The sequence below is a fragment of the Vulpes vulpes genome, chromosome 10, assembly GCF_048418805.1.
Source record: "Vulpes vulpes isolate BD-2025 chromosome 10, VulVul3, whole genome shotgun sequence".
NCBI lineage: Eukaryota > Metazoa > Chordata > Mammalia > Carnivora > Canidae > Vulpes > Vulpes vulpes.
In genome coordinates this window covers 9,067,667-9,091,414 of record NC_132789.1, presented here as the reverse complement: position 1 = coordinate 9,091,414, position 23,748 = coordinate 9,067,667, and the positions used below count along the sequence as shown (strand labels likewise).

The 23,748-nt window shown below is 48.2% G+C and overlaps 1 protein-coding gene across 14 annotated transcripts in view; it reads right to left on the bottom strand.

Annotated features, from left to right (window-relative positions):
- CUX2 (cut like homeobox 2) overlaps positions 1 to 23,748 on the bottom strand; it is a 264,124-nt gene that overhangs the window by 38,578 nt on the left and 201,798 nt on the right. For 13 of the 14 annotated variants that reach the window (XM_072722846.1, XM_072722847.1, XM_072722856.1 and 10 more), the window contains 3 exons: positions 22,313 to 22,391; positions 3,444 to 3,578; positions 376 to 499 (listed from right to left, as the gene is read on the bottom strand). In XM_072722846.1, the coding sequence (XP_072578947.1) occupies positions 376 to 499; positions 3,444 to 3,578; positions 22,313 to 22,391 (338 nt within the window). The remainder of the gene's footprint in view (positions 1 to 375; positions 500 to 3,443; positions 3,579 to 22,312; positions 22,392 to 23,748) is intronic. The other variant, XM_072722861.1, reaches the window with a different exon arrangement.

The following is a 23,748-nucleotide window of genomic DNA, read 5'->3' as shown; positions in this document are numbered from 1 at the left end:
CCTCAAGACTGCAGCACTGACTCCTGCCTGACAGCTTCCAGCCTGCTGGCTGGCTCTACCAATTCAGACTTGTCAGCCCCAATTGTGTGAACTAGGTCCTTAAAATACATGTCTTAAGTAAAATAAAAAATCCTTTTCATTTTATTTCTCTGGGGAACCCTGACCAATACACCACCGTTAGCCCCATTTTCCAGCTGGGAAAACTGAAGCTCAGACAGGTGATGTGACTTGCCCAGGGCTGGCCACTGAGTTGCTGAGGTGTGGCTGGAAACCAGGCCTGCATTTCTATCTCCAACCTGCACTAGATTTTCTGAAGGTCCCACCACCTCCCAGCCAGGTGAGGCAGCAGGGGCCCGCCTGTTCCTCCCCACTCACTTTTGTTTCTCCGCCTCATTTCTCTGCAGCAAAGTTTCTGTCAGGAGGGCTTTGCTGGGAATGCCCGGGAGGCGGCTCCCCTCGGTCAGCGTGGGCCCTGCCGGAGACGTCCCCTCTCTCTGCTCTAGAGGGAGAAAAAGAGGGAAAACCACCTATCGCTGGAAGTGGCGTGGCAGCCAGAGCTGCCTTCTACAAACCGGATGGATTGGTAGTGCTGGGACAAGAATTCATTTCCCAAACTCAGGAGGTAGAGAGAGGGCATCTGGAGAGACCTGCCATCACCACTGTCAGTTGGGTTGTTGCGTAGGAGCAGGGGGGCGTGTGTGAACAAGCATCAAGTTCCCATGGTGCCAGCCTCAGGCAGCATGCCCAGGGGCTGCCTTTGCCCTCTGGGATCTGCTTCTGCCTCCTCAGCCTTTTTACTTTTTTAAGAGTCATGGCAAAATATACATAAAAGCATACAATTCAGCGACATTTAGTACATTCACAGTATTGTGCCACTGTTAGCACTAACTCCAGAACACTGTCACAACCCCAAAAGGAAGCCCGTCCGACACTCCTTCCCCACCCCCACCCCCCAATTCCTTGGCAACCACTAAGTCGCATGTTCTGGATATTTCGTATCGTTGAAATCATACATAATAGATGTCCCTTTGTGTCTGGCTTCTTTCACTTAGCAAAATGTTTTTGAAGTTTGTTCAAGTTGTAACATGGATCAGACCGTCACTTGTTTTTATAGTTAAGTAATATTCCATTTCATGGCTATGCCACATTTTGTCTTCCCATTCATCTGTTGACAGTTGTCTTGATTGTTTCCACCTTTGGCTGTTGTGGACAGTACTACTGGGAACCTTTGTGTACGTTTTTGTTTGAGTACCTGCTCTCAGCTCTCCGGGGTAGATAGCCTGGAGTGAAATTGCTAGGTCATGGGCTAACTGCAGGTTTTAACTCCCCTCCCCGTAGGTGATGGCATATGCTCAGATGCTCAGTCACAGCTCACCTTACCTCCAGGGCCCTGAGGCAGGGCCCACATCAGGTCCACCTTTGCAAGCCTGTGGTGGCTCCTTCAGGGGATCAGTGTGTGTGCCTTTGGCACTCAATTTGTCATGGGGAGAAAAGGTGCTCAGGGACCAGCCATCGAAGGTGAATGGCTCAAGAATTCAAAAATCTGGGTTCCCGACCTTGGGTCTGACTGACTTGGTTAAGTTCTGTGCTGGTTGTTAAGGTCCTGTGGTGAGCCTGGCACAGCAGGGTGAATGCAGGGCTGGGCAGTCTGCAGAGTCCCTTGAGGGCCTGGCAGAGTGTTCAGGGCCTGGCTCATTCTCACACACACACAGACACACACATGCACTGGGAAGGTTCCAGGGGCTGAGGCCACAGCAGCGAACAAACAAACAAGGTTTGACCATCAAGATACCCAGCAACAAGTGTCCTCACAGAGAGACACAGCCCAGGTCCAAGGTCAAGACCCTTGGTTTGAATCCCTGCTCGGCTGCCTGCTACCTCTGAGATTCAGTTTCCCTGTTTGTAAAATGGGGCCAGCGACACCTCAGAAGGTTTATACGAGGAGACAGTGGGATACAGTGTGAGAGGCACATGGCACAGAGCAAATGCTCTGAAGATGCGGTTCCCACAACCACTATTATTCTGATAGAGGGAAGTTCAAACCCTAAAGGGGCCTCAGAGGCTTCACAGAGCCATCTATATATAAGTTGGTTTGTCAGGGAGGCTGGAAGGGCATTCTGGGTATAGGAACCAAGCTGGCAGTGTCAACATAAATCTTCCCCAGAAGACTGCCCAGGACCAGGCATAGACTAGGTACTCTCTAGGCACCAGGAGGGAAGGAGGCACCTGTGAAATGGGGAGTGGGCCAGGGCAGTCAAACTTTGATTTGGCAGGCCTCAGCCCATTATCTCCATGACTCCAGGAGGTAGACCAGGGGTCTGCACCGATATGATAGCCCTTAGGCCAAATTTGGCCCACCACTTGTTTTGTCTATAAAGTGTTATTGGAACACAGTCACACCCACTCACTTACCTATGTTCTATGGCTTTTTTCCACACAAAGTTGAGTAGCTATGATAGGAAATGTGTGGCCTGCAAAGCCTGAAATATTTACTCTCTGGCCCTTTACGAAAAAAAAAAAAGATTATCTTGCTGACCTTTGAGGTAAATCTCCACCTTAATTCCTTAGGCAAGTATCTCTTCCCCTCTTCTCTGCTTAATTCTCCCCCCACCCCCCAAGCCTTTCTTACCATCTGAAATACCATATATTTAACATTTATTGGTGACAGTCAGCCTTTCCCTCTAGAAGGTCAGGGATTTTTATGTTTTGTCCCTGACAATGTCACCAATGCGTATGACAGTGCCTGGCTCAATGAACACCCAAGAGCTTTCACATGCGTATTTGCTCTTCCCCATGGAGACCTGCTACCTTACCTGCCAAAGGTAACCACCATGCTGAATTTTGTTCATCATTCTCTTGCTTTTAAACATTTTTATCATATGTATATCTGAACTATATTTTTAGCTCTCCCAGTTTCTTGACTTGCCTCATTTGATGCTGAGACAGTGCTGTGTTTACCACATCTGTTTCCCTCCCCTCTTGGGCATATAGTCAGGCTACCCTTCCCAGGCTCCTTTGCAGCCAGGTGTGGCCATATGATTGAGTTTTGGTGAATGGTATGTGGCTGGAAGTGATGTGTGCTGCTTCTAAGCCTGGACCCATAAACCTCAATATCCCCCACATTTTTTCTCTGCTTGTTGGCCAGTTTCAACAGTCACTGTCACACTGCATGTCATGTGCCCAAAATGGCAGGATTGCCACAGCTTGGGTGCATAAGTGACTGCAGGGAGCATGCCCTGCAACTTCCCACTCCTTAAATATATTAAGCTTCTGGGATTTGGGGTTGGTTTGTTTCAGCAGTGGTGTACCATAACCCGTCCTACATCTAAAATGATAAAGTCGAGTTCCTTACCCCCACCTCTCCAAAGGTGGCCAAGATTGGCTGCTAGAGATCCACAGCCCATTTGTTTACTACAGATGTCCTGCGAAGGCCTTATAAGTACCTTTGGGGCCAAGGAGCTCGGGGTGCCTCTTCCAGGAAGTGTGGATGTCTCGCCGCGGCTGCCCGCTGGGGTCGAAGCTGGAGGGCTGCAGTCTGTCGTCTAGGCTGCGCGTCGCTTCAAACACAGGCACGGGGTCTGCACACACAGAGACAGGAGCACAAGAGCGGTGGGGGCCCTAGGTGCTGAGGGCTGCCAGGCTGAGGCTGCAGGGCCTGGTGGGTCCCTCCGCAGGGGCTGGAGGGAATCATTCACAAGAGCCTTCTAGAGTTGCTCTGATGGCTTAGAGAGCAACATGGAATTTCTGCTTTATGAGGGAACAGCCTTCTTTAGGAACCCATTCAGGGGAGCATGTGCCATCCCCATGGGTGTGGATGTCTTGCCTACCCAGGAATAATAATCACAATAATAACTGTCACAATAATGGCATTTTCTGGATTCTATGGTGCCATCTGTGGTAGCCATGAGACTGTGTCTTGTATGTCTCCAACCATAGGAGGTGTCACTAAACAAAGACCTTGCTTTGAAATCCACTGCTCCGAGGCCAGCCCGCCCCTGGCCTTCCCAGACAGGCCTGCAGGCAGTAGCTAGGGAAGTGACAGACTCCCGAGGGACACAGGACTGCTCTAAGGACCAATGACGTCCCCAAGGCCTCCCCAGCACTCTACAGATGGCCCAGACTAAGCCGTCTGGATGCTTCTACCAGTTCCTTGCCTCTCATTCCTCTGAGGTCTCTCCCACCCCCCTCCGTATTTTCCTTGCCCCATGTTTCCTCAGTTCTATGTATCTAATCCTCCTTGGGGTGCTTCTCAATGGACCTGGACGAACACCCCGTCATTTGCTATGTGGGTGGTCAATTTTTAAAAAAATATTTTATTTATTTATTTGAGAGAGAGAATATGAGGGAGAAGCAGACTCCCCACTGAGCAGGGAGCCCGACGTGGGGCTCGATCCGAGGACCCTGGGATCATGATCTGATCTAAAGGCAGATGTTCAACCAACTGAGCCACCGAGGCGCCCCCATGTATGGCTGATTAGATAATGGCTTTTCTGGGGGTGAAATAGATTCCTGGATGTAAGATACCCCCCAATTTCTCAACAGCTAAAAGATGAGGAATGTGAAGGTCCTTCCACCTGGAATTCTGTCCCCCCTCCCCATCATCTAGTAAGTGCTTCCTCTTCCTTCAGATCTAGATTCCGGCAGTTCTTCCCGGTGACTTTCCCCAACTCTCCACCATGGGCAGGTACTAAGGACACCTGGATGATGCCAGAGGTTGGTATGACCTCTTCTAGGTTACAAAGCTGCTCACTGGAATGGGTTCTATCCCCTGGAGGCTGGCTTGGATTCAATTCCTTTTCAGAGATGAGGAAACCAGCTCAGAGAAGCCAAGTGATTTACTGAAGGCTGGAGGTGAGGTTCAGGTCTGGATCTCTTTCTCACATGCCACAAAGGCTTCCTGTCCCAGAGGTGTAGACACTTTCACCCCAGCAGCCCAGGTGGGTGTTCATGGGGGCCCCGGAAAGCCAGGGCCTCCTTGTTCAAGACTAAGGGCTCTGGGTCTGTCTGGTCCACAGTCCTTTCAAATGCACTGGAGCCCTCTCTCTTGCTGGTCCCTCTCCTGGAGTCTCTTGCCACCATCCACTTGGTGACTGTGGTCTGCTGGGGGACAGATGGATTGAGAGCATGGATCTTGGGTCCTGGTCTAATCTATACTTGCTTTTCAGGATTGCTGTGTGACTCTGGCAAGCAACTCTACCTCTCTGTACCTAACCATAAAAGTACCAACCTCAGAGGTCTGGGATGAGGATCCACACACAAAAAGTGCCTGGCGTTTGGTCACCTTGGAACAAATGGAAGCCCAGGCTATTCCTTTCGAGCTCCAGTCCCTGGCTTTCTCTGAGTTCCTCAAATGCACCTTCCTACCCTGGAGCCTTTGTATGGGCAAGAGCCACTGCCAGGAACACCCTGTCCTCTCTTCTAACTTCTTTAGCTAGTTAATGCTTAATCATCTTTCATATTGCAACTCAAATGCCACTTCTTCCAGGAAGCCTGCCTTGACTAGCCAGTCATTCCTCTGATTTGGGTCTCCCAGCTGCTGGCACCTTTCCTTTACAGCACTCATTGTACTTAGAATTTTCATTGATTGGCAAGTCTACCTAATTAACACCCACTGGACTGCAAACTCCACAAGGCAGGGCTGGGATTGCATCTGTTTTTGCTCCCCATCGACCCTTTGGGGGTGAATGAAGTTCTACATACAACCTGATGCAATAAACATCTGCTGATAGAAGAAATGGGCCAGTGCCTACATACACAGGAGCCTTCAGGTCCGGCTGGAACAAGGTCGCCTCTGCGTTTTATCCCTCTCCTCCTGTCTGTTTGTTTAGGTGGTGGGAGGCTCTGACAATGGGCGTTTGTGCCGAGGTAAGCAGGTGCACGGGAACGCTGCCGTCTTTCCTCTGTCAGCACTCCCCCCACGCCCCGTCATTAGGCAGGGCCTGCTCAGCAGGGTATGCCATTATGTCTCCCCGGGCTGATGTAATTATACATTGACATAATTAACCCAGCAAGCGCATTAGGCAGGCCAGCTAAAAATTCATCTATAATTATTTGTTGTGTGCATGCTAATGAGTCCATCTGCACTGCCTTTGTACAACACGGACAAATTAATTTACAAGTCTGGATTTTTTAATAAGTTCAAGGAAACGCTTCCTATTGTGTCCTGGTTTTTCAGAAAGGAAGAGAAAGGCCACGAGCACTTGCTGGGGTCAGGGAAGTTAGATAAACATGGGAGGGTGCAGCTTGGAGTGGGCCATGGAGGGCTCATTCTGGTTCCAAGGAGGTGGAAAAGATCCAGCTCATGGCTTCGGGACTGGCTGGCCAAGAGCCCATCTAAGCCAAATGATTACACTTGGGTGATAAAGGGTATCATCCATCCCAGTTCCAGGGACTGATGCTTCACTCTGCTCTGAGCCCCGTGGGCTACTCCTTGCTGCCCAGTGCACTCAGGTGGGCCTCTGGAGAGGCTGAAGGAGCAGGGCTGGCTGGATCCCCCGCGTGATACATGTTCAGTGACACCAAGCCTCCCGTTTTATGCCTTGGTTTGCTGGCACAGGATAGAACATAGTGGTTAAACTCACAGAAGCTGAAGCCCAGGTCTGGATCCAAATGCTAAGGAGCCATGAGCCTCGTTTTCCTGCTAATACAGTGGGAGAAGTACATTTGTTTCTAATTCCCAGGAATTATTATTGGGAAGCTTATTGGAAAATAGGGCCGAGTGCGTAGAGTGTGGTTGTGATACCTGGATGAGAGAAGGTAGATAGAGATTTGCACGGTGCTGGGTGCATAGCTGGGATTGGGAAGTGTGATAAGGCTGCCATCACCTGAGGGGAGGCAGCATACCTGGTCTTGTGGTGACCTGGAGTCCAGCTGTCTGCTTGGTGATGATCTGTGCTGTCTTGGGACCAGATATGGTCTCATATATTCTCATCAGTCCCCAGGAGATCCAGAATCCAATAATCCTGCCTTGAACTCTGGGACCCAAATATTCCAGCATGGAACGTCCTCTTGGAGAGGGGCTTAGAGGGTCCAACACTCCCTACCTCAGGGCACAGAGGGGGAAAAGTGGGGTCTTGTGACTTCCCTGAAGTCTATTAATAAGTTGGCGAGACAGGTCCCTGGGCCTCTTCTTCCCATATTTCCTTCCTGGTTCCCTAATTTGAGGGAGAAAGCAGCAGGTATTAAGGTAACTTGGCCAAAGTCAGGCTGTGACAAAATCTAACAACTAAAGCACTTTACCTGAGTTAGGATTCCTACCATCTTCACCACAGCAGTATGAGGTAGGTACTGTTGTGTTCCTATTTTATAGGTGGGGAAACTGAGGCATAAGGGGAAGAATGAAGTCATTTACCCAAGGTGAGGCCCGGGAAGGTCAATGTTGCTATTCTCCATCTTCCAGACAAGAAAATGAAGGCCCAGAGAAGAGATGCCATGTGCCGAAGGTCATCTACTCAAAAGTGGCAGAGGTGGGATTCGAACATAGGGTGCCAGGTGATTCTTTGCAGGAAGCCAAGCTGCCTAGAGGCAGGGCATAGGAATTTTTTACTATTAGGCCAGAAGCATGAGACTGACGGTTCTGTTCTTGGCCTTGCTGTTGGCTTGCTGTGCGGCTTTAGACAAAGCACTAGACCTCTCTGGGCTCTTGGTCCAAATTCCTATTACATGTATATCAACACTGGATGTCAGTAAGATAGGGCTGGAGTCCTGCCAAAGTGAGTGTTTTTGGCCCTGGGCCTATCCCTTAGAGCTGGGATGCTTGGCAGAAAAATTATATTAAACACCTTCACAGGTTAGCTTGACACAAGAGGTGCGAATGTTGTGAATTCCTAAACCACCCTCAGACAAAGGGAGAGGAGGCTGGGCTGGGAGGGTCAATTCCCTGCTGTGATGTCTACAGAGAAAGTTGCTCAAGCTCTGTGTGTCCCTGTTTCTCCATCAGTAAAATGGGCACAATGGGACATACTGCATGGGTGGTACAGGGAGTCCATGGGCATGCTGAGCCTCATAACGGTTCCTGGCACCCAGCAGACTCTGAGTGAGTGTGACCCTTATGGCTATGACTTGTGGCAAGCCATGGAAACCTCCTGCAAGAAGCCAGTGGCACACCACGTGCTTCCCATGTAGGGTAGTGTCAGCTCAGAGGCCATGCTTGCCTGGGGCTGCTCCTAGCCCAACTTAGCATGGTAGAGGTTGTAGAGCTGGGCCATTCCTGATGACGTGGGACAAAGCAACCCCCGTATCATGGGCTGAACTGTGTCTCTCCAAATGCATGTGTGAAAGCCCGAAGCCCCTGATGTGGTTGTGTTTGGAAACAGGGCCTCTGAAGAGGTAATTAAGGTGAAGTGAGGACACAGGTTAAGGTTCTAATCCCATAGGACCGGTGTCCTTCTATGAGGAGGAAGACACCACAGCTCGCTCTCTCCCTGCACGTGCACAGAGGAAAGGCCACGCGAAGACAGCACAGGCAGCCATCTGCAAGCCGGGTGGAGAGTTCTCATCAGAAACCAGCCCTGCTGGCACCTTGGTCTTGGACTTCAAACTTCACCACTCTGAGAAAGAAATTTCTGATGTGTAGGCCACCTGGCCTGTGGTATTGTTAGAACAGCCTGAGCAGCCTGGGACACTTTGCTTGGGTATGTCACCCTCGCAGGGACTTTCTCAGAGCTGCACTGAAGTCTGAGGGTCCTCCCACCAAAGATTCTTCCTCCCCTCACCTCTAGGCTCAGACCAGCATTGTCATCTAAAGGCTCTCCCTGCCTCTTCCTCTCCCTCTCCTTCATCCTTCATGGGCATTTCTCCCAAAAAACCTGTTGCTTGTCTAATACCATCTTGGCATCTGTCTTGGCTTCCATAGGACCAAAACCAACACATGACTCCTCTTTCTCCTCTTGGACTCAGTTTTCCCATCTGTAAAATGGGGACAGCCATAGTGTCTCCCCTTGGAGCTGCTACTAGGATCCAGAATCTGTGGATGTGAAACCCATGGTGTGGTGCTGGCACTTTCTAGTGGAGTCTGGAGTGGGCAGAGCTCACAGGGGGCCTACAAATCCATGTACAGGCTTCGCTCAGCACGTTTGTTGAACACCTGTGGGGCCACGGTGGTGCCTTGTCTGTGTGGAACTGACATCCCAGTCAGGTGATACAGATGATACGGGATTTGTCCGAAGGGCAGTGGGAAGTGCCTTGTTCTATTTTGCCTTTTGCAAAGGCTCTTCAGGTTGTTGTGTGAAAAATGAGCTGTAGAGGGAGCCAGAGGGGAGGCTACTGGGGCTGTCCAAGCAAGCGCTGGGGGGTCAGGGAGGTAGCAGAAGCGGAGACAGTGCTCAGATTGCAGAGGAGACCCGAAGAACTGATGGGGCATGGTGTCCTAAGGTGAATAGTGTTCCCCCAAATTCAGTCCACCCAGAACTTTGGAACTTGATCATATTTAGATACAGGGTCTTTGCAGAAGATCAAGTTAAGATGAGGTAAACCGGATTGGGGTTGGCTCATCTAATGACTGGTGTCCTTACAAGAAAAGGAGATGGCACATAGAGACACACAGAGAGGTCCCTGCAAAGATGGAGGTGGAGATTCAAGTGATGTGTCTGCCACAAAGGATGGCTGGCCACCCCCAGAGGTGGGAGAAAGTACTGGAACAGTTCTCCCTTGGAGTTTCCAGAAGGAACGGACTCTGCCAACACTTCGATTTTGGACTTCCTGCCTGAACTGAGAAACTGAGAAAATAAATTTCTATGGTTTCAAACTACCTAGTTTATGGTAATTTGATATGGCAGCCTCAGAAAACTAATACACCATATTCTGGAGGACACGAGTCCACAGCTCTATTGACAGAGCTGTGCTTTCCCCCATTCGCTCCATGCCTTCCTCTTAGCTTCTGGTGTTGCTGGCAATCCTTGGTGTTCCTTGGCCTGTAGTTTCTTGGCTTTGGCTTTATTATCATATGGACTTCTCTGTGTGTCTCTCTCCTCTTCTTCTAAGGACACCAGCATACTGAATTAGGGCCCACCTGATGACTTTTTATCCTGATCAAATCTGTAAAGATCCTCTTTCTAGGGGGATCCCCGGATGGCTAAGTGGTTTGGTGCCTGCCTTTGGCCCAGGGCGTGGCCCTGGAGTCTCAGGATCAAGTCCCACATCGGGCTAGCCTGTTTCTCCCTCTGCCTGTGTCCCTGCCTCTCTCTCTCTCTCTCTGAATGAATAAATAAAATCTTTTTTTTTTTTTTTTAAAGACCCTCTTTCTAAATAAGGATACCAGAGGTTAGGACATTCATGGGTACCAGAGATTAGGACCTCCATATATCTTTCTGGGGCACACAATTCAAACCATACCATGTGATAACTGTGTGGATACCAACTGTGAGAGAGGCAGGGCTGAGGAGCTGCCAAGACTCCAAGTCCCACAGGAACAAAGTCCTCACTCAAGTCTAATTTACTTTCCTCCTGCTGCACGCATCTCACCTGGCATCCAGGCAACAGGCCTGTTGTGTAAGAGAAAGAGAAAGGCTCTCACTCTCCTGCATTTTTTCCCTCTGCAACTACTGAGGCATCAGGCCATGTGTTGAGTAGGGTCCCTGCTCTGAAAAGTACACAGCAATGATGGTCTCTTACTTCCCCAGGCATTTTCAACCCTTTATTTCCTCCCCGTTGGCGCAGTGTGGGAATTCTTAGATTTTACAGTATGTGGGAAACCCATTTCTTCTCACTTCCCCTATTTGGGAGAAATCCATGGAGCCCTGAGCTACATTGCCAGGGGCCAAGTTAGGGAGGAACAACATTACTAGCATCCAGACCACTGGAAGATTTGCCAAATCACACGTAGGTAAAATGTTCGGCTGTGGTGGCTGGCAAATCCAAGTGTTTCCTGCTTACTTTGGCCAACAGCATTATTTGATCCATCAGCTAAATGTCACTGGCTGCTCTTACAAATACAAATTGAAAGAGAGAGAAGTGACAACAGATCTTTAAAATGTTTGGAAGAGGTTTTGCAGAGAACCTGACAGTCACAGGGATGGGGGGCATCTTGTGTAGTTCTTTAGGCTTCCCTTTCCCTGTGGGGCCCTGCTCTGGCCTTTCACATAGTAGGTGCTCAGTAAACATGGATCGTGTTAAGCTTCTAAGTCTGATCATTTCTTACAGCAACAATAGGAAGCAAATACAGACCTTCATACTGTCATTTAGTCATCAGTACCTTTTTACTGAGCACCTACTATGTGCCAGACACCATTACTTCAGCTGCCAAATATTTTCTGAGCATCTGCTGTGTGCCAGGGAGATGAAGGTAGAGGCCTCAGAGGTAGAGCAGTGAAAAGGAATTTCTACCTTCCTGGGGTTGACATTCTAGAGAGGAGAGATGGATAAAGGACAAATAAACAAAGGGCAGTAAGGGGGTAAGGAAGAAGAAGAACACAGGGTCAGGGCAGAGAGTGTGTGGTGGTGGTGGTGGGGGGGTGGAATGCTGCTACTGGAGGCAGGCTGGTCAAGGAAAGCTTCTTGGAGGAGGTGACATTGGAACAGAGCCTTGAAGGACACGAGGGAGCCAGTAGGGGGAGAGAGAGAAGAATCTAGACATAGGTAGCACCAGGAGGAACAGCCCCCATCAGACCAAGAAACAGTGGTGGACCCTTATGGCCAGCTGCCCACCACCTGCCCCAGTTACTGTCCCCAAAACACAACTTGGCTCAATCTTCACAATTGACCTATTTTACAGATGAGAATGTGGGGCTGAAAGAGGCTGGCAATGTCTGGGCAATTCTGGTGCCAGCTTCACCTCCCTTCCCTATAGGCTGGTCTGGGTGCTGCTGCTGAGGGGGAAGTTGGGTTCAGAGCAGGCTCTGGCCCTCTAAACACTAGTTTTTGGTCTTCATTCTCAAAACTCCAGCTACCATCAATCCTGGAGCAGGTGGGGCACCCGCATCTGGGAAGCTAGGGCATGGGATAGATAAGACTCTCATCCAGTGTCCTGAGCCAAAAGCTCCGGGGAACTTACATTTTTGCACTCCCACCCCAACATACGCATGATACTCTGCATATATTCACATCTCATTTAATCATCAAAACAATTAAATCATGTGAGAGATGGTTATAGCCCCATCTTCCAGATGAGAAAACTGAGGCCTGGCTAAGGAAAGCCATTTGTTCAAGGTCACCAACCTAGAAAAAGGCAGACCTGGTTTGAACCCAGTATAGCCCAAATGCCAGACCCTGGCATACTCACTTCACAACTTCTGCTGTATCCACCTGCCCCTAAAAGATTACCAACTTGACATTTGTCCTTACATGACTTCACTTAAAAATATTTTAAAGGAATATTTTGTTACATTATTGTAAACAGATAATTGGGATCCTGTATCATAAATAGAAGGTGCTTTAAATCATAAAAATAGGGGGCACCTGGATGGCTCAGTTGGTTAAATATCTGCTTTTGGCTCAGGTCATGATCTTGGGGTCCTGGGATCAAGCCCTACTTGGGGCTCCCTGCTCAGCGGGAAGTCTGCTTCTTCCTCTCCCTCTGCCCTCTCCCCTCCCTTGTGCTCTCTCTCAAATAAATAAATAAAATCTTTAAAAACCCCATAAAAATAAACACAAAGAGGGGATGCGTGGCTGGCTCAGTTGGAAAAGCATGCAACTCTGGACCTCGGGGTTGCGAGTTCAAGCCCCATGTTTGGTGAAAATTAATGTTATTAAGTTCTAGTTAGACTCTGTTGCTACCCAAAAAACTGTAAGCTTGAGGCTGGCTGGCTCTCCCTTGGCTAAAAAGGGAGACTCACAGGTATTCTATAGGTGTTTAAGATACTCTAGCTCCTTCCTGAAACTTTATCTAGAAGTAAATGGAAAGAGGACACCTGGCACACAATGTGTTCCAAGTTTCAGTGTTGTGCCAGGTAGAGTGAGGCTGTTTCCTATGTCAGGTGCCCCCCCCTTGGGGGAAAATGCTGGGTCCCACCAAGCCCCCACTCTCCAAAGTGACCCATGTCCCCCACTCTGGTGTCTGGCAAGCCTCCTATCCTGCTGTCAGGAGTAGTGACACAGAACATCCCTACAACTCCTCGTCCGGAGCCGGGGAGCCCGCGGCTGGGCTGGGCACAGCACTTCCACCGGAGACCTTTCAGCCAAGACACACAGCTGCCCAGGGCTGTGAACAGCTGCCCAGGGCTGTGAACAGCTGCCCAGGGCTGTGAGCAGGACTCCTCGCTTCACTCCTGACAGTCAGTATGCAGAGGAGGGCAGTGGCAGTGGGAATCAAATGGCCTTAGATCCAACCCGAATGAAAAAGCCCCAAACGGGATCCCACATCAGAAATGTTTGACGACAGCCAATCTTTTGGATTAATCAAGTACGCTGGCAGACACGGAAGATCTAACATGAACCGTCCGAGGTGGCAGGTACTGACGGGAGTGCAGGGAGGGGAAGAGTGTCAAGAAGCAGAGTGCCTTTGTCTTACAGCCGTCAACCTGCTCTTTATGCATAAACTGCTTAATAAAATGACTAATTCATTTTGGTTACATTGGATCTAACCCCTTAGAGAGTACTGCCAACGGAAATGTAATATATTAATACCGCGCCAGGCTTTACAAAGGCCCTGTCTGAGGAGCCGGTAAAACATTATCTATTCCATCTTCCACCACTAGCTGATGCTGTTGGTGTTTTTTCAGAAAGTATCTATGGGGTTGGGGCGGGGAGCCGGGGAGCTAGGAAAAGCTGTCTCATTCCTCCCACTGTGTCCATCTGAAGGAAAGTGGCATTCAGAGCTTTTTTAGGAAAGCTAGAGCCGTGAAGGCTGTCCGAGAGGCTGTTTAGAAACACATATATGCAGAAGTATGCGTGCGCCCCTCCAAAATATCTTTGAGACAGAAGCCTTCTCCCATCTGGGCCCAGGCTCCGGGCGCCTGCATGGGTGGGAGGCTCGGGCTATTGACAGCATCATCGAGACTAACTCTGATCTTTTAATCTTAACTTTTTGATAGCAGATGGGGTGTGGGGCCCTTACACACAGCGTGAGCCATGTGTCCGCCCACCCGCTCTTCTCTCCATTGCCAGGGCCGGCTGCTCTGGGGGTATTCTGGCTTCAGTAGAGGCAGAGGGGCCGGAGAAGGTCTTCCTTCTTGGCACGGGATGGTGGTGGCACTACAACAACACCAACATAGCTGCAGTGACTATTTGCTGAGCACTTACTAGGTGCTAGACACTCAGGACTTTTCCATCCTTCACCATGATCACTCCTTTCAGAGGTACCAGAAGGTAAGTGTGCTTTTCCAGAACAGGAAACAGGCTGAGAGGTAGAACCAGTCACTCAGTCACCCAGCCAGGGAGCACCAGAACCAGGATTCAAAGTCATGTCCATTTTAGTAAAAATAAAGTTCCCATATACTGAGTTTCACAGAAAGTTCCAGGCAGGCAGGGACAGTGTGTGTGTTTCTGTTTGTTTGTTTTTGTTTTTTTGCACCCACCTCTGCCCAGTAACAGTGTGTTTTGCTAAAATTCATGCTCCTGGTGGTGAGCGGAGCGTTCGGAGGACAGGAGTTGCTCAGTATTTGTCTAATGAATTGCATGGGGATACTACTCCATACCAAGCACCATGCTAAATGTTCTCCATTCTCACTGAATCCACCCGATTGATTTATTATTAGGTAAGATTATCATCCTATTTTAGAAATGGAGAAACTGAGACGCGGCAAAGTGAAGTATGATATGGGAAGGCACAATGGCAGAAGGGGGACTTGCCCTACTCTGTAGGAGGGTCTTTTGGCCTGGAGTCCTGCTAGTGTTCCTTCCAGCTTCACTCTGCTCCCTGAATTTCAAGCTCTGTGACCGTTTCCCCTCAACCAAAGTACCAGGCTTTGGAGCCCTAGGCCGGGAGAAGGAGGAGTTCTTGGCTAGTGGGGGGTTAACTAGTTTCTCTTCTGGGTAACACACCTGCATTTCATTTCAGCCAAGGGCTCATCTTCTTAGTCTAGAACCTCTCAACTGGCAACAAAGCCCCTCAGATGTTTGTCATTCTTTTTGGAAGCCCAACCTCCCATGGTTTTGTCCAATTCCTTGTAATTTTTAAATTAAGCCTACATATAGGTTAGGGGCCGGGGGTCAAGATTCAGGCTTTACCATCTCTCTGCTGTGTGACCTTGGGCAAGTGACTTGATCTCTCTGAGCCTATATTTTCTCAGCTGCACAGAAGGACAGCTTGTCTACCATCAAGGGGGCTGTGGGGATCATGAACTCATTTCTGGGAAAGGGCCAAGTGCACTGCCTGTCACACGAGAAGCACTCCCACAAACAGCCCCACGAGGATGGTGGCTTATGCTTTAGAACCAAGTACAAAGGCTGCCTTCTCTGAAGCACCCCCTCTGGCTGTCTAGCCTTGGAGTCCTTTTTCTGCTCGGTGTTCTGGCCATCTGTCTTTGGGTCATGTTGTCCTTGCCGGTTGCAGAGTCTCTGAGAGCAGAGGAAGGCTCAAGCTTGCCTTCCCATGGGGCTCAGCACTAAGCAGGTGCTCAGAATGAACTGATGAAAAGTCACCATTAACATGCCTGCCTTTCCTTCTAAAAAGCAACAGCTGTGCATTGAGCAACTACTGGGTACCAGCATCGTGTCAGATGCTTTCATTTAATCTTCCTCCAGCCCTTAGCCACCATGATTAGTGAAAATGAGACAAATGGCTGCAGTGAGAGAGCACTTCTGGTAGGGGACGTGGTAAGGGTCAATGGTGGGGTAATACCTTCTAAAGTTAACTACCATCTTTGGGAAAATCTGGCCTTGTTTCCTACAGCATCAACTAAGCAGAGGCATATTCAGGGAGAAAGGGACGGAAGTGAGAGCAAACAGAAACCCGAGTTTCTCACCACCCTAAAACCCTCTTTTCTGTATTTGTGAAGGTGGCTTATCCACTAGATGGCAGTAGAACTAGTCATTTGGGACAAACGCAAAGCTAAATGCTTAACCTCCCTCACTACTTCCATCAACATATACTTAAGATGGTTCAAAGATTCATATTTTTAAAAACTAGGGTCACAAAGTACTAAAAAGCCCCTATAACTTTCAAGAAATAAGGGGTTTTAAAAAATATGACATGAAATCCAGAAGCCATGAAAAGCCAAGTTTTGTTAAGAATTCCTACTTTCTGCAAATATTTTTTGAATTCTTGCTGTGTACCATATACAAGAGACATTATAAACAAAAGGCAAACTAGGGGAGAAGATATGAGACATGTTTACCAGGACAAGGTTATTCCTAAAATACAATGTCTATAAATCAATAAGAAAGTGATCTCTTTGACAGAAAAAATGGGCTACAGACACGTGAACCAGGGATTCACAAAAGAATATGAGTAGTTCATAACATATGGAAAGATATTTAGTGTAACAATGAGTACAAAATAAATCAACAAGGAGAAAAAAAATTCTTATTCTTTCTAATCACTGATCCTAGGTTTGGGGCCAATGCATGGCTACAATCTGTTTTCCTTCCCAAGGTTTCTTCCTTGTCCTCAGAACTACAGTACAGTACCAATAAGCTGTTTATTCCTGAGCACCCTAAATGCCCAATGTTGGAGAAGGGGTCCAGCAAATTATAGCATAGTCACACAAGAGACCATTATACACGATGAACCAAAGTTACTCAGGATTTTTAATCACACAGGGAAATACGTACGCTCATGTTGGGTAAAAGGAAGGATGATTCAAAATGGCACAAGCAGAATGAACCACCGTTTTGAAAACGTACATAGGGAAAAGATCAGAAAGAAAAACAGTGTTCCCACTGCTTCTCTGGCAGAGTTTTCCCTCCTTCTTTTCACTTTTCTGTATTTTCTGAAGTTGGCAGCATGCATATGTGACTTTTATAATTGGGGAGAAAAAAATTAAGACCCGACACACCGTAAAGTATTTTCCTATTCCAGACTCAGTAACCCTGTTGCCTAAACTGCTCATCACCCCATGTCCTCGATAACTGACAGAACCTTGTAAGATCAACAGCAAATGCTTGTGATCCATGTAACTTAGACTCTGATGTCAGCTTTGCGGTGGGGTGCTGGTTATTAGACCCTGCCAAGTGCTTTTGCACCTAGTTTAGTGAATCTTCATGTCAAATGATGAGTACATTCTATTCTTATACCTCTGCTAAAGACATAGAAATCAGAGCTCAGAGAGGTTGGAGCCCTTGCCCAAGGTCACACAGCTCAAAACCACCAAACGGAGAGTCCTACCCCACTGGGTCTGACTCTGCAGCTCGAGCACCTAAGCTGACCAGCCTTGCCTCCTGAAAGAAGAAGCAAGGAGAGTAACGCCTGTCAGGAGTTGTCATCTCTTGCACTAGATTTTTAAAAACCAAAGTAAAGCAGAAAAAACGTTTTGGGGGCACTCACCTCTCTTCTTATCTCTTCAGCAGTGCTCCTCTGCCTGCCCTCTCACTTGCTCTCTCCTTGTTTCCTTTTCTTCTTTTCTTTTCTTTCTTTCTTTCTTTCTTTCTTTCTTTCTTTCTTTCTTTCTTTCTTTCTTTCTTTCTTTCTTTCTATTTCTTCTCTCTCTCTTTCTTTTTTCCGCTTTTACTTTTAACTAATCACTCAGTTAACAAGTTAGCTTTGTGAAGCTTGGGTCGGTACCTAGTGACTGTGAGCGCGATAAAGAAATCAGCCGCCACCGATACAGAAGTCAGAAAGGTTTAAATCAAATCATCCTCCACAACAATGACATTAATTATGCTTTTAACACGTTTTACTGCTTTTTTTTCTCACTTCACGCCACATCTGTGTGAACAATATCCAAAAGATTTACGGTTTTCTTTCGTAATTACAGACATACAGGCTGCACACTTATCAAAATACTTGCTGAGCAATCACGCCATATCGCATTCTCTGCCAAAGATTTGTGTTGGCAGCAGTCATTCAAAACAAAAATGTTGAATCAGGACTTGTGTGGCTTTGGAGGGGGGTGGAAAGTATTTCGACAAATAATTTGCCTGTCAAGAAATATAAAAACAGGAGAGTGTGCATCCTAGCAAATTTTTCAGGAGTGTTATTTTCCTGGAGGGGGTTGGAGCAGAGCGTGTGTGTCCGGGGGGTGGGGGTGGGGGGACAGTGCGCAGGGAAGCTCTGAGCACCAAAAACACATCTGACATTTGGTTCTTGTGTCTGAGGATAAAATTTAATGAGAACAAAAATATGTCTTCCTAATTCCCCTAAGAAATCATTAAAACATTTTGTTATTCTTAAATGTCTCGAAAATGAATTAGAGCCCCTAAAGGGGCCGTTCGAAGGGTATGTCTTCATCAGTTAAGGCTCCTTGTTCTCCAACTCAGTGACAGCTAGGGACGTACGTCTCCCCCGCCTTGCCATTTCTGGGGAGCAGAGCTGGAAAATCAGACGCGTGGAGTCAGCACCAGACTTGGAATGACCCTTTGGGGAGAGGGGCAGGAGGGCATGAGGACCTTCTGGAAAGCTCTGTACCAGTCTTGGGAACTCTCACAGACGGTGGCTGGAACGCTGGCCCTGGTAGTGAGTTAACGGCCCTATCTCCATAAAGATGAAGGTTTCACAGTGAAGCCCAGAATGAATGACTCTCCCTAGCAGGAGCAGGAACCTCTTCTCACCCTCAAGCACTAGGCTTGCTGGAACTCCCCTAGGTTTGCCACAAGCAGTGATTACTCCAGCGATGATCTAGCCACCTCTGCCACAGTAATGCGAGCTCCCTGAGGGCTGGGCTTGTGTCTGCTGTTTGCAGGCTTATGGCTAGGTTCTCAGTGTCTAGCAAGTGCCAGGCATACAGCAGGCACTTAATAAATGCTATCTGAGTAAATAAACATATGACACGCAGAGGGCTCCAGTTCAAAGAGCACCTTTTCATTCAAATAACCCTTCCCCTTCTGCATCTGAGTCTTATTTCTAATTCATTCAACAATTATTAGGTGCTTACTGTGTACCAGGTTCTGGGTATCCAAATTCAGTATGACTCAGTCCCAGGCTTAGAGAATTTCACTTCTAGGGAAGCCAGACACATACATGAAGACGAAAGTAGCTCAGTATCCAATTTATACAAGAAGAGGCTGAGGCTTAGGAGGTAAATTAGTTCATCTGCAGTCACCCAGGGAGTAAGTGGTCCAAGTAGGATTCTAGCCTGAGTGGAACCCTGCGCCTGGAAACGCAAGCCAGGTTCAGTGCTGCCCCCTGGTGCTACAAGGGATGTACACTGGGTCCAGAGGAGGATCCTTGTGTGGGGACTCCTAGGAGACATCTTTGGGGTCTCTTATGGGTTACTCTCCAATGTCATTTGTTGCTGAGCCTGTGGGTCCTTAAGGATTGAAAAATGATAGTAAATAAGAGGGCTTATTTTACTAATTTTTTTTCCCCAGATGCCTCTGATGAGAGTAGAGACATAAGCAAAGTACCTGCCAGGAGCGGGACCTCTCAGCCACATGCCTGGTGTGGTCCTCAGTGAGGCTGACAACAGGCAGGGCTGCAGACATGGCCATCTCTGCCTCATGCCCAGGGCCATGTTCTCATGCTGGGCATAGAGCCCCAAGGGCTGTACTGTCTGACCCCAGTCATTCTCACTGCCAAAACATCCTCACTGAAGAGACCCACACAGCATGCTGCCCTCTTGGGAGTGAGGAACCAGTGGGCAGGATCAGGGCAAAGAGGATGGAGTCTGCATACTCCTCCTCAGTGGGCTGAATGGTGGCCCCCAAACAGATATGTCCTAATGCCTGGAGCCTGTGAATGTGACCTTATTTGGGAAAAGGGTCTTTGCAGATGTAATTAAGTTAAGGATTTTTATTTTTATTTTTATATTTTTTTAATTTTTTAATTTTTATTTATTTATGATAGTCAGAGAGAGAGAGAGAGAGGCAGAGACACAGGCGGAGGGAGAAGCAGGCTCCACGCACCGGGAGCCTGATGTGGGATTCGGTCCCGGGTCTCCAGGATCGCGCCCTGGGCCAAAGGCAGGCGCCAAACCGCTGCGCCACCCAGGGATCCCATGTTAAGGATTTTTAGAGAAGATCATCCTGGATTATCTGGGTGGGCCGTACATTCAATGACTAGTGCCCTTTTAAGAGAAAAAAGCTTTGGAGATTTGGAACCCAGACATATGGAGGAACGGCCATGCAAAGACAGAGGCAAAGATGGGGGTGATGTGGCCACAAGGCAAGGAACACCTGGAGCCACAAGAAGCTGGAAGGTGTAAGGAAGGACCCTCCCCTCGAGTTTTCAGAGGGAGCACAGCCCTGTAGATATCTCAGTTTCAGATTTCTGGCCTCCAGAACTCTGAGACAATAAATGTCTGTTGTTTGAAGTCCCCAGTCTGTGGTAACTTGTTACAGGAGCTCCAGGAATAAACAAGGTCTCCTCTGTGCAGCCAAGTTGTGGCACAGAGCAGACGCTCTGGATGTATATGTTCAATGTGCTGAGACAGGAGCCCCCAGTGCTCCTGGCTGTGAGACCTCAGGTGTCAGACTTGACCTCTGGGTATGCCAGTGAAGGGGACTGGGGGGCCTGTCCTCCCAGGGCTGTAACACGCAGAGGGTAGAACCACCTTTACACCAGGGGAGTGCTTTTTAAACTGACATGTTCACAGAGCTCGGGGAGCTTGCCTCTTCCAGTTCCTGGTGGCCTCAGGCATTCCTTGGCTTGTGGCCACATCACTTCAACCGGTGCCTGTCTTCACATGGTCTTCCCTGGGTCTATGTCCTCTCTTCTTCTTACAAGGACACTAGTCATTGGATTTAGGGTCCACCCTGCATCCGGATGGTCTCATCTCGAGATCCTTTAGTAATTACATCTGCAAAGACTCTGCATATTCCAATTCATATTCCAAGGTGCACGGTGGACAAACATTTTGGGAGAACACAATTCAAGCCACTCTGTTTGTTCAAGACAGATGGAATGAGGGAATTGCCCACCCACAAACACAAAGATTCCACAAACGACTCGACATGGAGTAGAAATGATGTTGACTTCTCCATGGCCTGGCTTAGCTGGGATTTCATTTTCTTCTTCATAAGCCCCCAGCCTCAATCATCCAATAGCACTGATTCCTGCGGCTGTGTGGAAGGGCCCAGAAAGGACTGGGAGGCTGCCTAGGTGGAGGGAGTTCGCACAGAGGGTCCCTTCCCAGCCCTACCACTGTTAAATAAATCACTTACACCTCTCTGGGCTCCTTTTCTTTTTGATTCAAAAAATGAGAAGGTGGCAGAGGATGGGCCATTTTGGAAAAGGGAAACTTTTTTACAGAAATGAATCTACATATCTTAGGTGTACAGCTGAATGAATGTTTTCAAACTGTATAATCCACACCAAGATCAAGAAACAGCATCTCCGGCCCCCCGAGGTCCCTCCTGGGAACTACTGCCCCCTCCAAGAGAAACCACTGTCTTGACTTCTAGCAGTACAGGTTAATTTTTTTTTTTTTTTAGTCAAGGTGAAATTCTTAGAACCTATAATTTATCATTTTAAAGCGAACAGTTCAGTGGGAGCTGACACATTCATGAAGTTGTGCAACCACCACCTCTATCTAGTTCCAGAGCATTTTTATCCCCCCAAAAGGAGATCCTGCACCCATTAGCAGTCACTGCCCCCGGGTCCTGCCCCAGCCCCGGGTAACCACCAATCTGATATGTCTTTTTAGATTTGCCTATTTTGGACATTCCATATAAGTGGAATCTTATACTATGTGACCTCTGTGTCTGGCTTCTTTCACTCCGCATCATGTTTTTGAGGCACATCCATGTTGTAGCAGGTTCAGTGCATCATATTCCATTATACCATATTTTCTTTATCCATCCACTGATGGACATTTGGGTTGTTTTCCCCTTTTGGGCATTGTGAATAGTGCTGGCAGATTATTTTTGCCTGTCTTCATATTTTATGTAAACAGAGTCACATAAGGATGTGTTCTTCTGGGTTGAGGTTACCTATGCCATGTTGGGGAAACATTTGAAAGCTTTCCTCCAGCACCCTCAGCTGGCAGAGAGCACTGGGCACCATCTGTCTTTTGTGGCAATGGGATGGGGGTTCTGGCAGACAAGACACTTGGCTCCCCAAGAAGGTCCAGGTGGGAGATCTTGCCTGGAGCCCCCCAAAGCTCTCTGGCTAACACTGGAAGGTGGTGGGGGAGGATAGAGGAACTGTGTGGGGACATGTTACATAAGACCGGGTGTGGACCCTCTCACCCCTCAACAACTCCCACCTGTGGAGGGCCCAGCCTTGCCCAAGGGTCTTGGCTTGTCCCTAGATCCCACTGAGGGGAGACCCCTGTTTGACGACCTAACAGCTGGCTGTTGCTTGTTGTTAATTATTCAATTATGGAATCCAAATGTATCTTACCTGGTGCTTCAATTAATTGCTTGTAAACACTCAGGAAAGCTGCCTCGGCCTCCTGACTTCTCTTACTAAGGGCCACCACCTTCGAAGACAAGAGAGAGAGAGAGTCATATGTAACCATGGCGTGTGAGTCTACAAAGCAATATGCTCATTTTTGATGTGTGCAAACATGGGATGGGAAGGGGAAATGAAGGTCAGAAGTATGGAGTTAGAAAGTCCAAGTTCAATTCCTGGCTCCACCATATGTGTGGCCTTGGGTATGTCATTGGCCCTCTCTGATCCTTAGTTTCCTCATCTGGAAAATGGAGGAAAAACAACCTACCTCCTGGGCCTCTTAAGGGGGCTGAATGAAGCTGCATGTAAATGCTTAGCACAGCGCCTGACACAGAGTAGGTTGCTAGCAGCTATTATTTTTGTTGTTGTTATTTAAAGTGTAATTCTAGAGATCCAAATAGGACACATGCTCTGGGGGAAAGTGGGATACGTCTGGGGAAGATTTCTTGCCACTGAAAATTAAACAGAAATTGTTCAAGCTCTCATGAGATGTCAAACAGCTCAACCAATGACTGATGGAAACATAAATGGCTGGATAATCCTATGGTGAGGAGCTACCTTCATGCATTTGTTCTCTTGCTCACAGAGTTCTTCATTCTGTCAGTGACATTCCATAACATGAGTTTGGGCAAGGCATTTCTAGGGCTCAGCACCATCTCGTCCCTCTCTGCCCCTGGCTATGAATTCTGAGCTCTGGCCTCACAGCTGCCTTGATGCTGGCTGCTGGTAGCCAGTCCCTCTGGCATAGTCCTGGGCCTCCCCTACATATGGCTGGAGTGAGCTCCTGGTACCCACAGGCCACTGTCTCTACATCTTCAAGAACACTCTGGGCGGGGTATCTCACTTTGGACTAGAACATCTTTATCTTCCCTGACAGAGATAGATAGACCTCTCCCTCTGGTGCCAACTTCTTCAGTGATGAATCTACTGGGAGTATCTACTTGTAAATCTCCCTCTTTCAAAACCAGGCTTTTCTTACCAATCCCAGTGATGCCTTTTGGGGGAGCGTCTGTTATCAAATTCCTTCCCTTGATGTGAGCTCTATGAGTGTACTGTCTGGTGCACAGAAGGTGTTCAACACAATCTGTTGAATGAAACAAATCTAGGTGGGTTGCCCCAACTCTAGGTCCTGTTTGTGACACCATCCTAGAGAAATGACAGTGGCCAATTCTGAGACAGTTCATTTGTAGAAGTGGCCAGCTAAGGCACAAGCTGGAGCCAGGCCACTTGGGTTCAAATCCCAGCTCCACCACTTACTATCTTTGTGTCCTTCAGCAGACAGATCACTTCAATCCCTGTGCCTCTACTTCCCCTCTGTAAAGTGTGAATAAAAACATCACACTCACCCTTGCTGGAGGATCAAATGATTTAACACATGTATATAG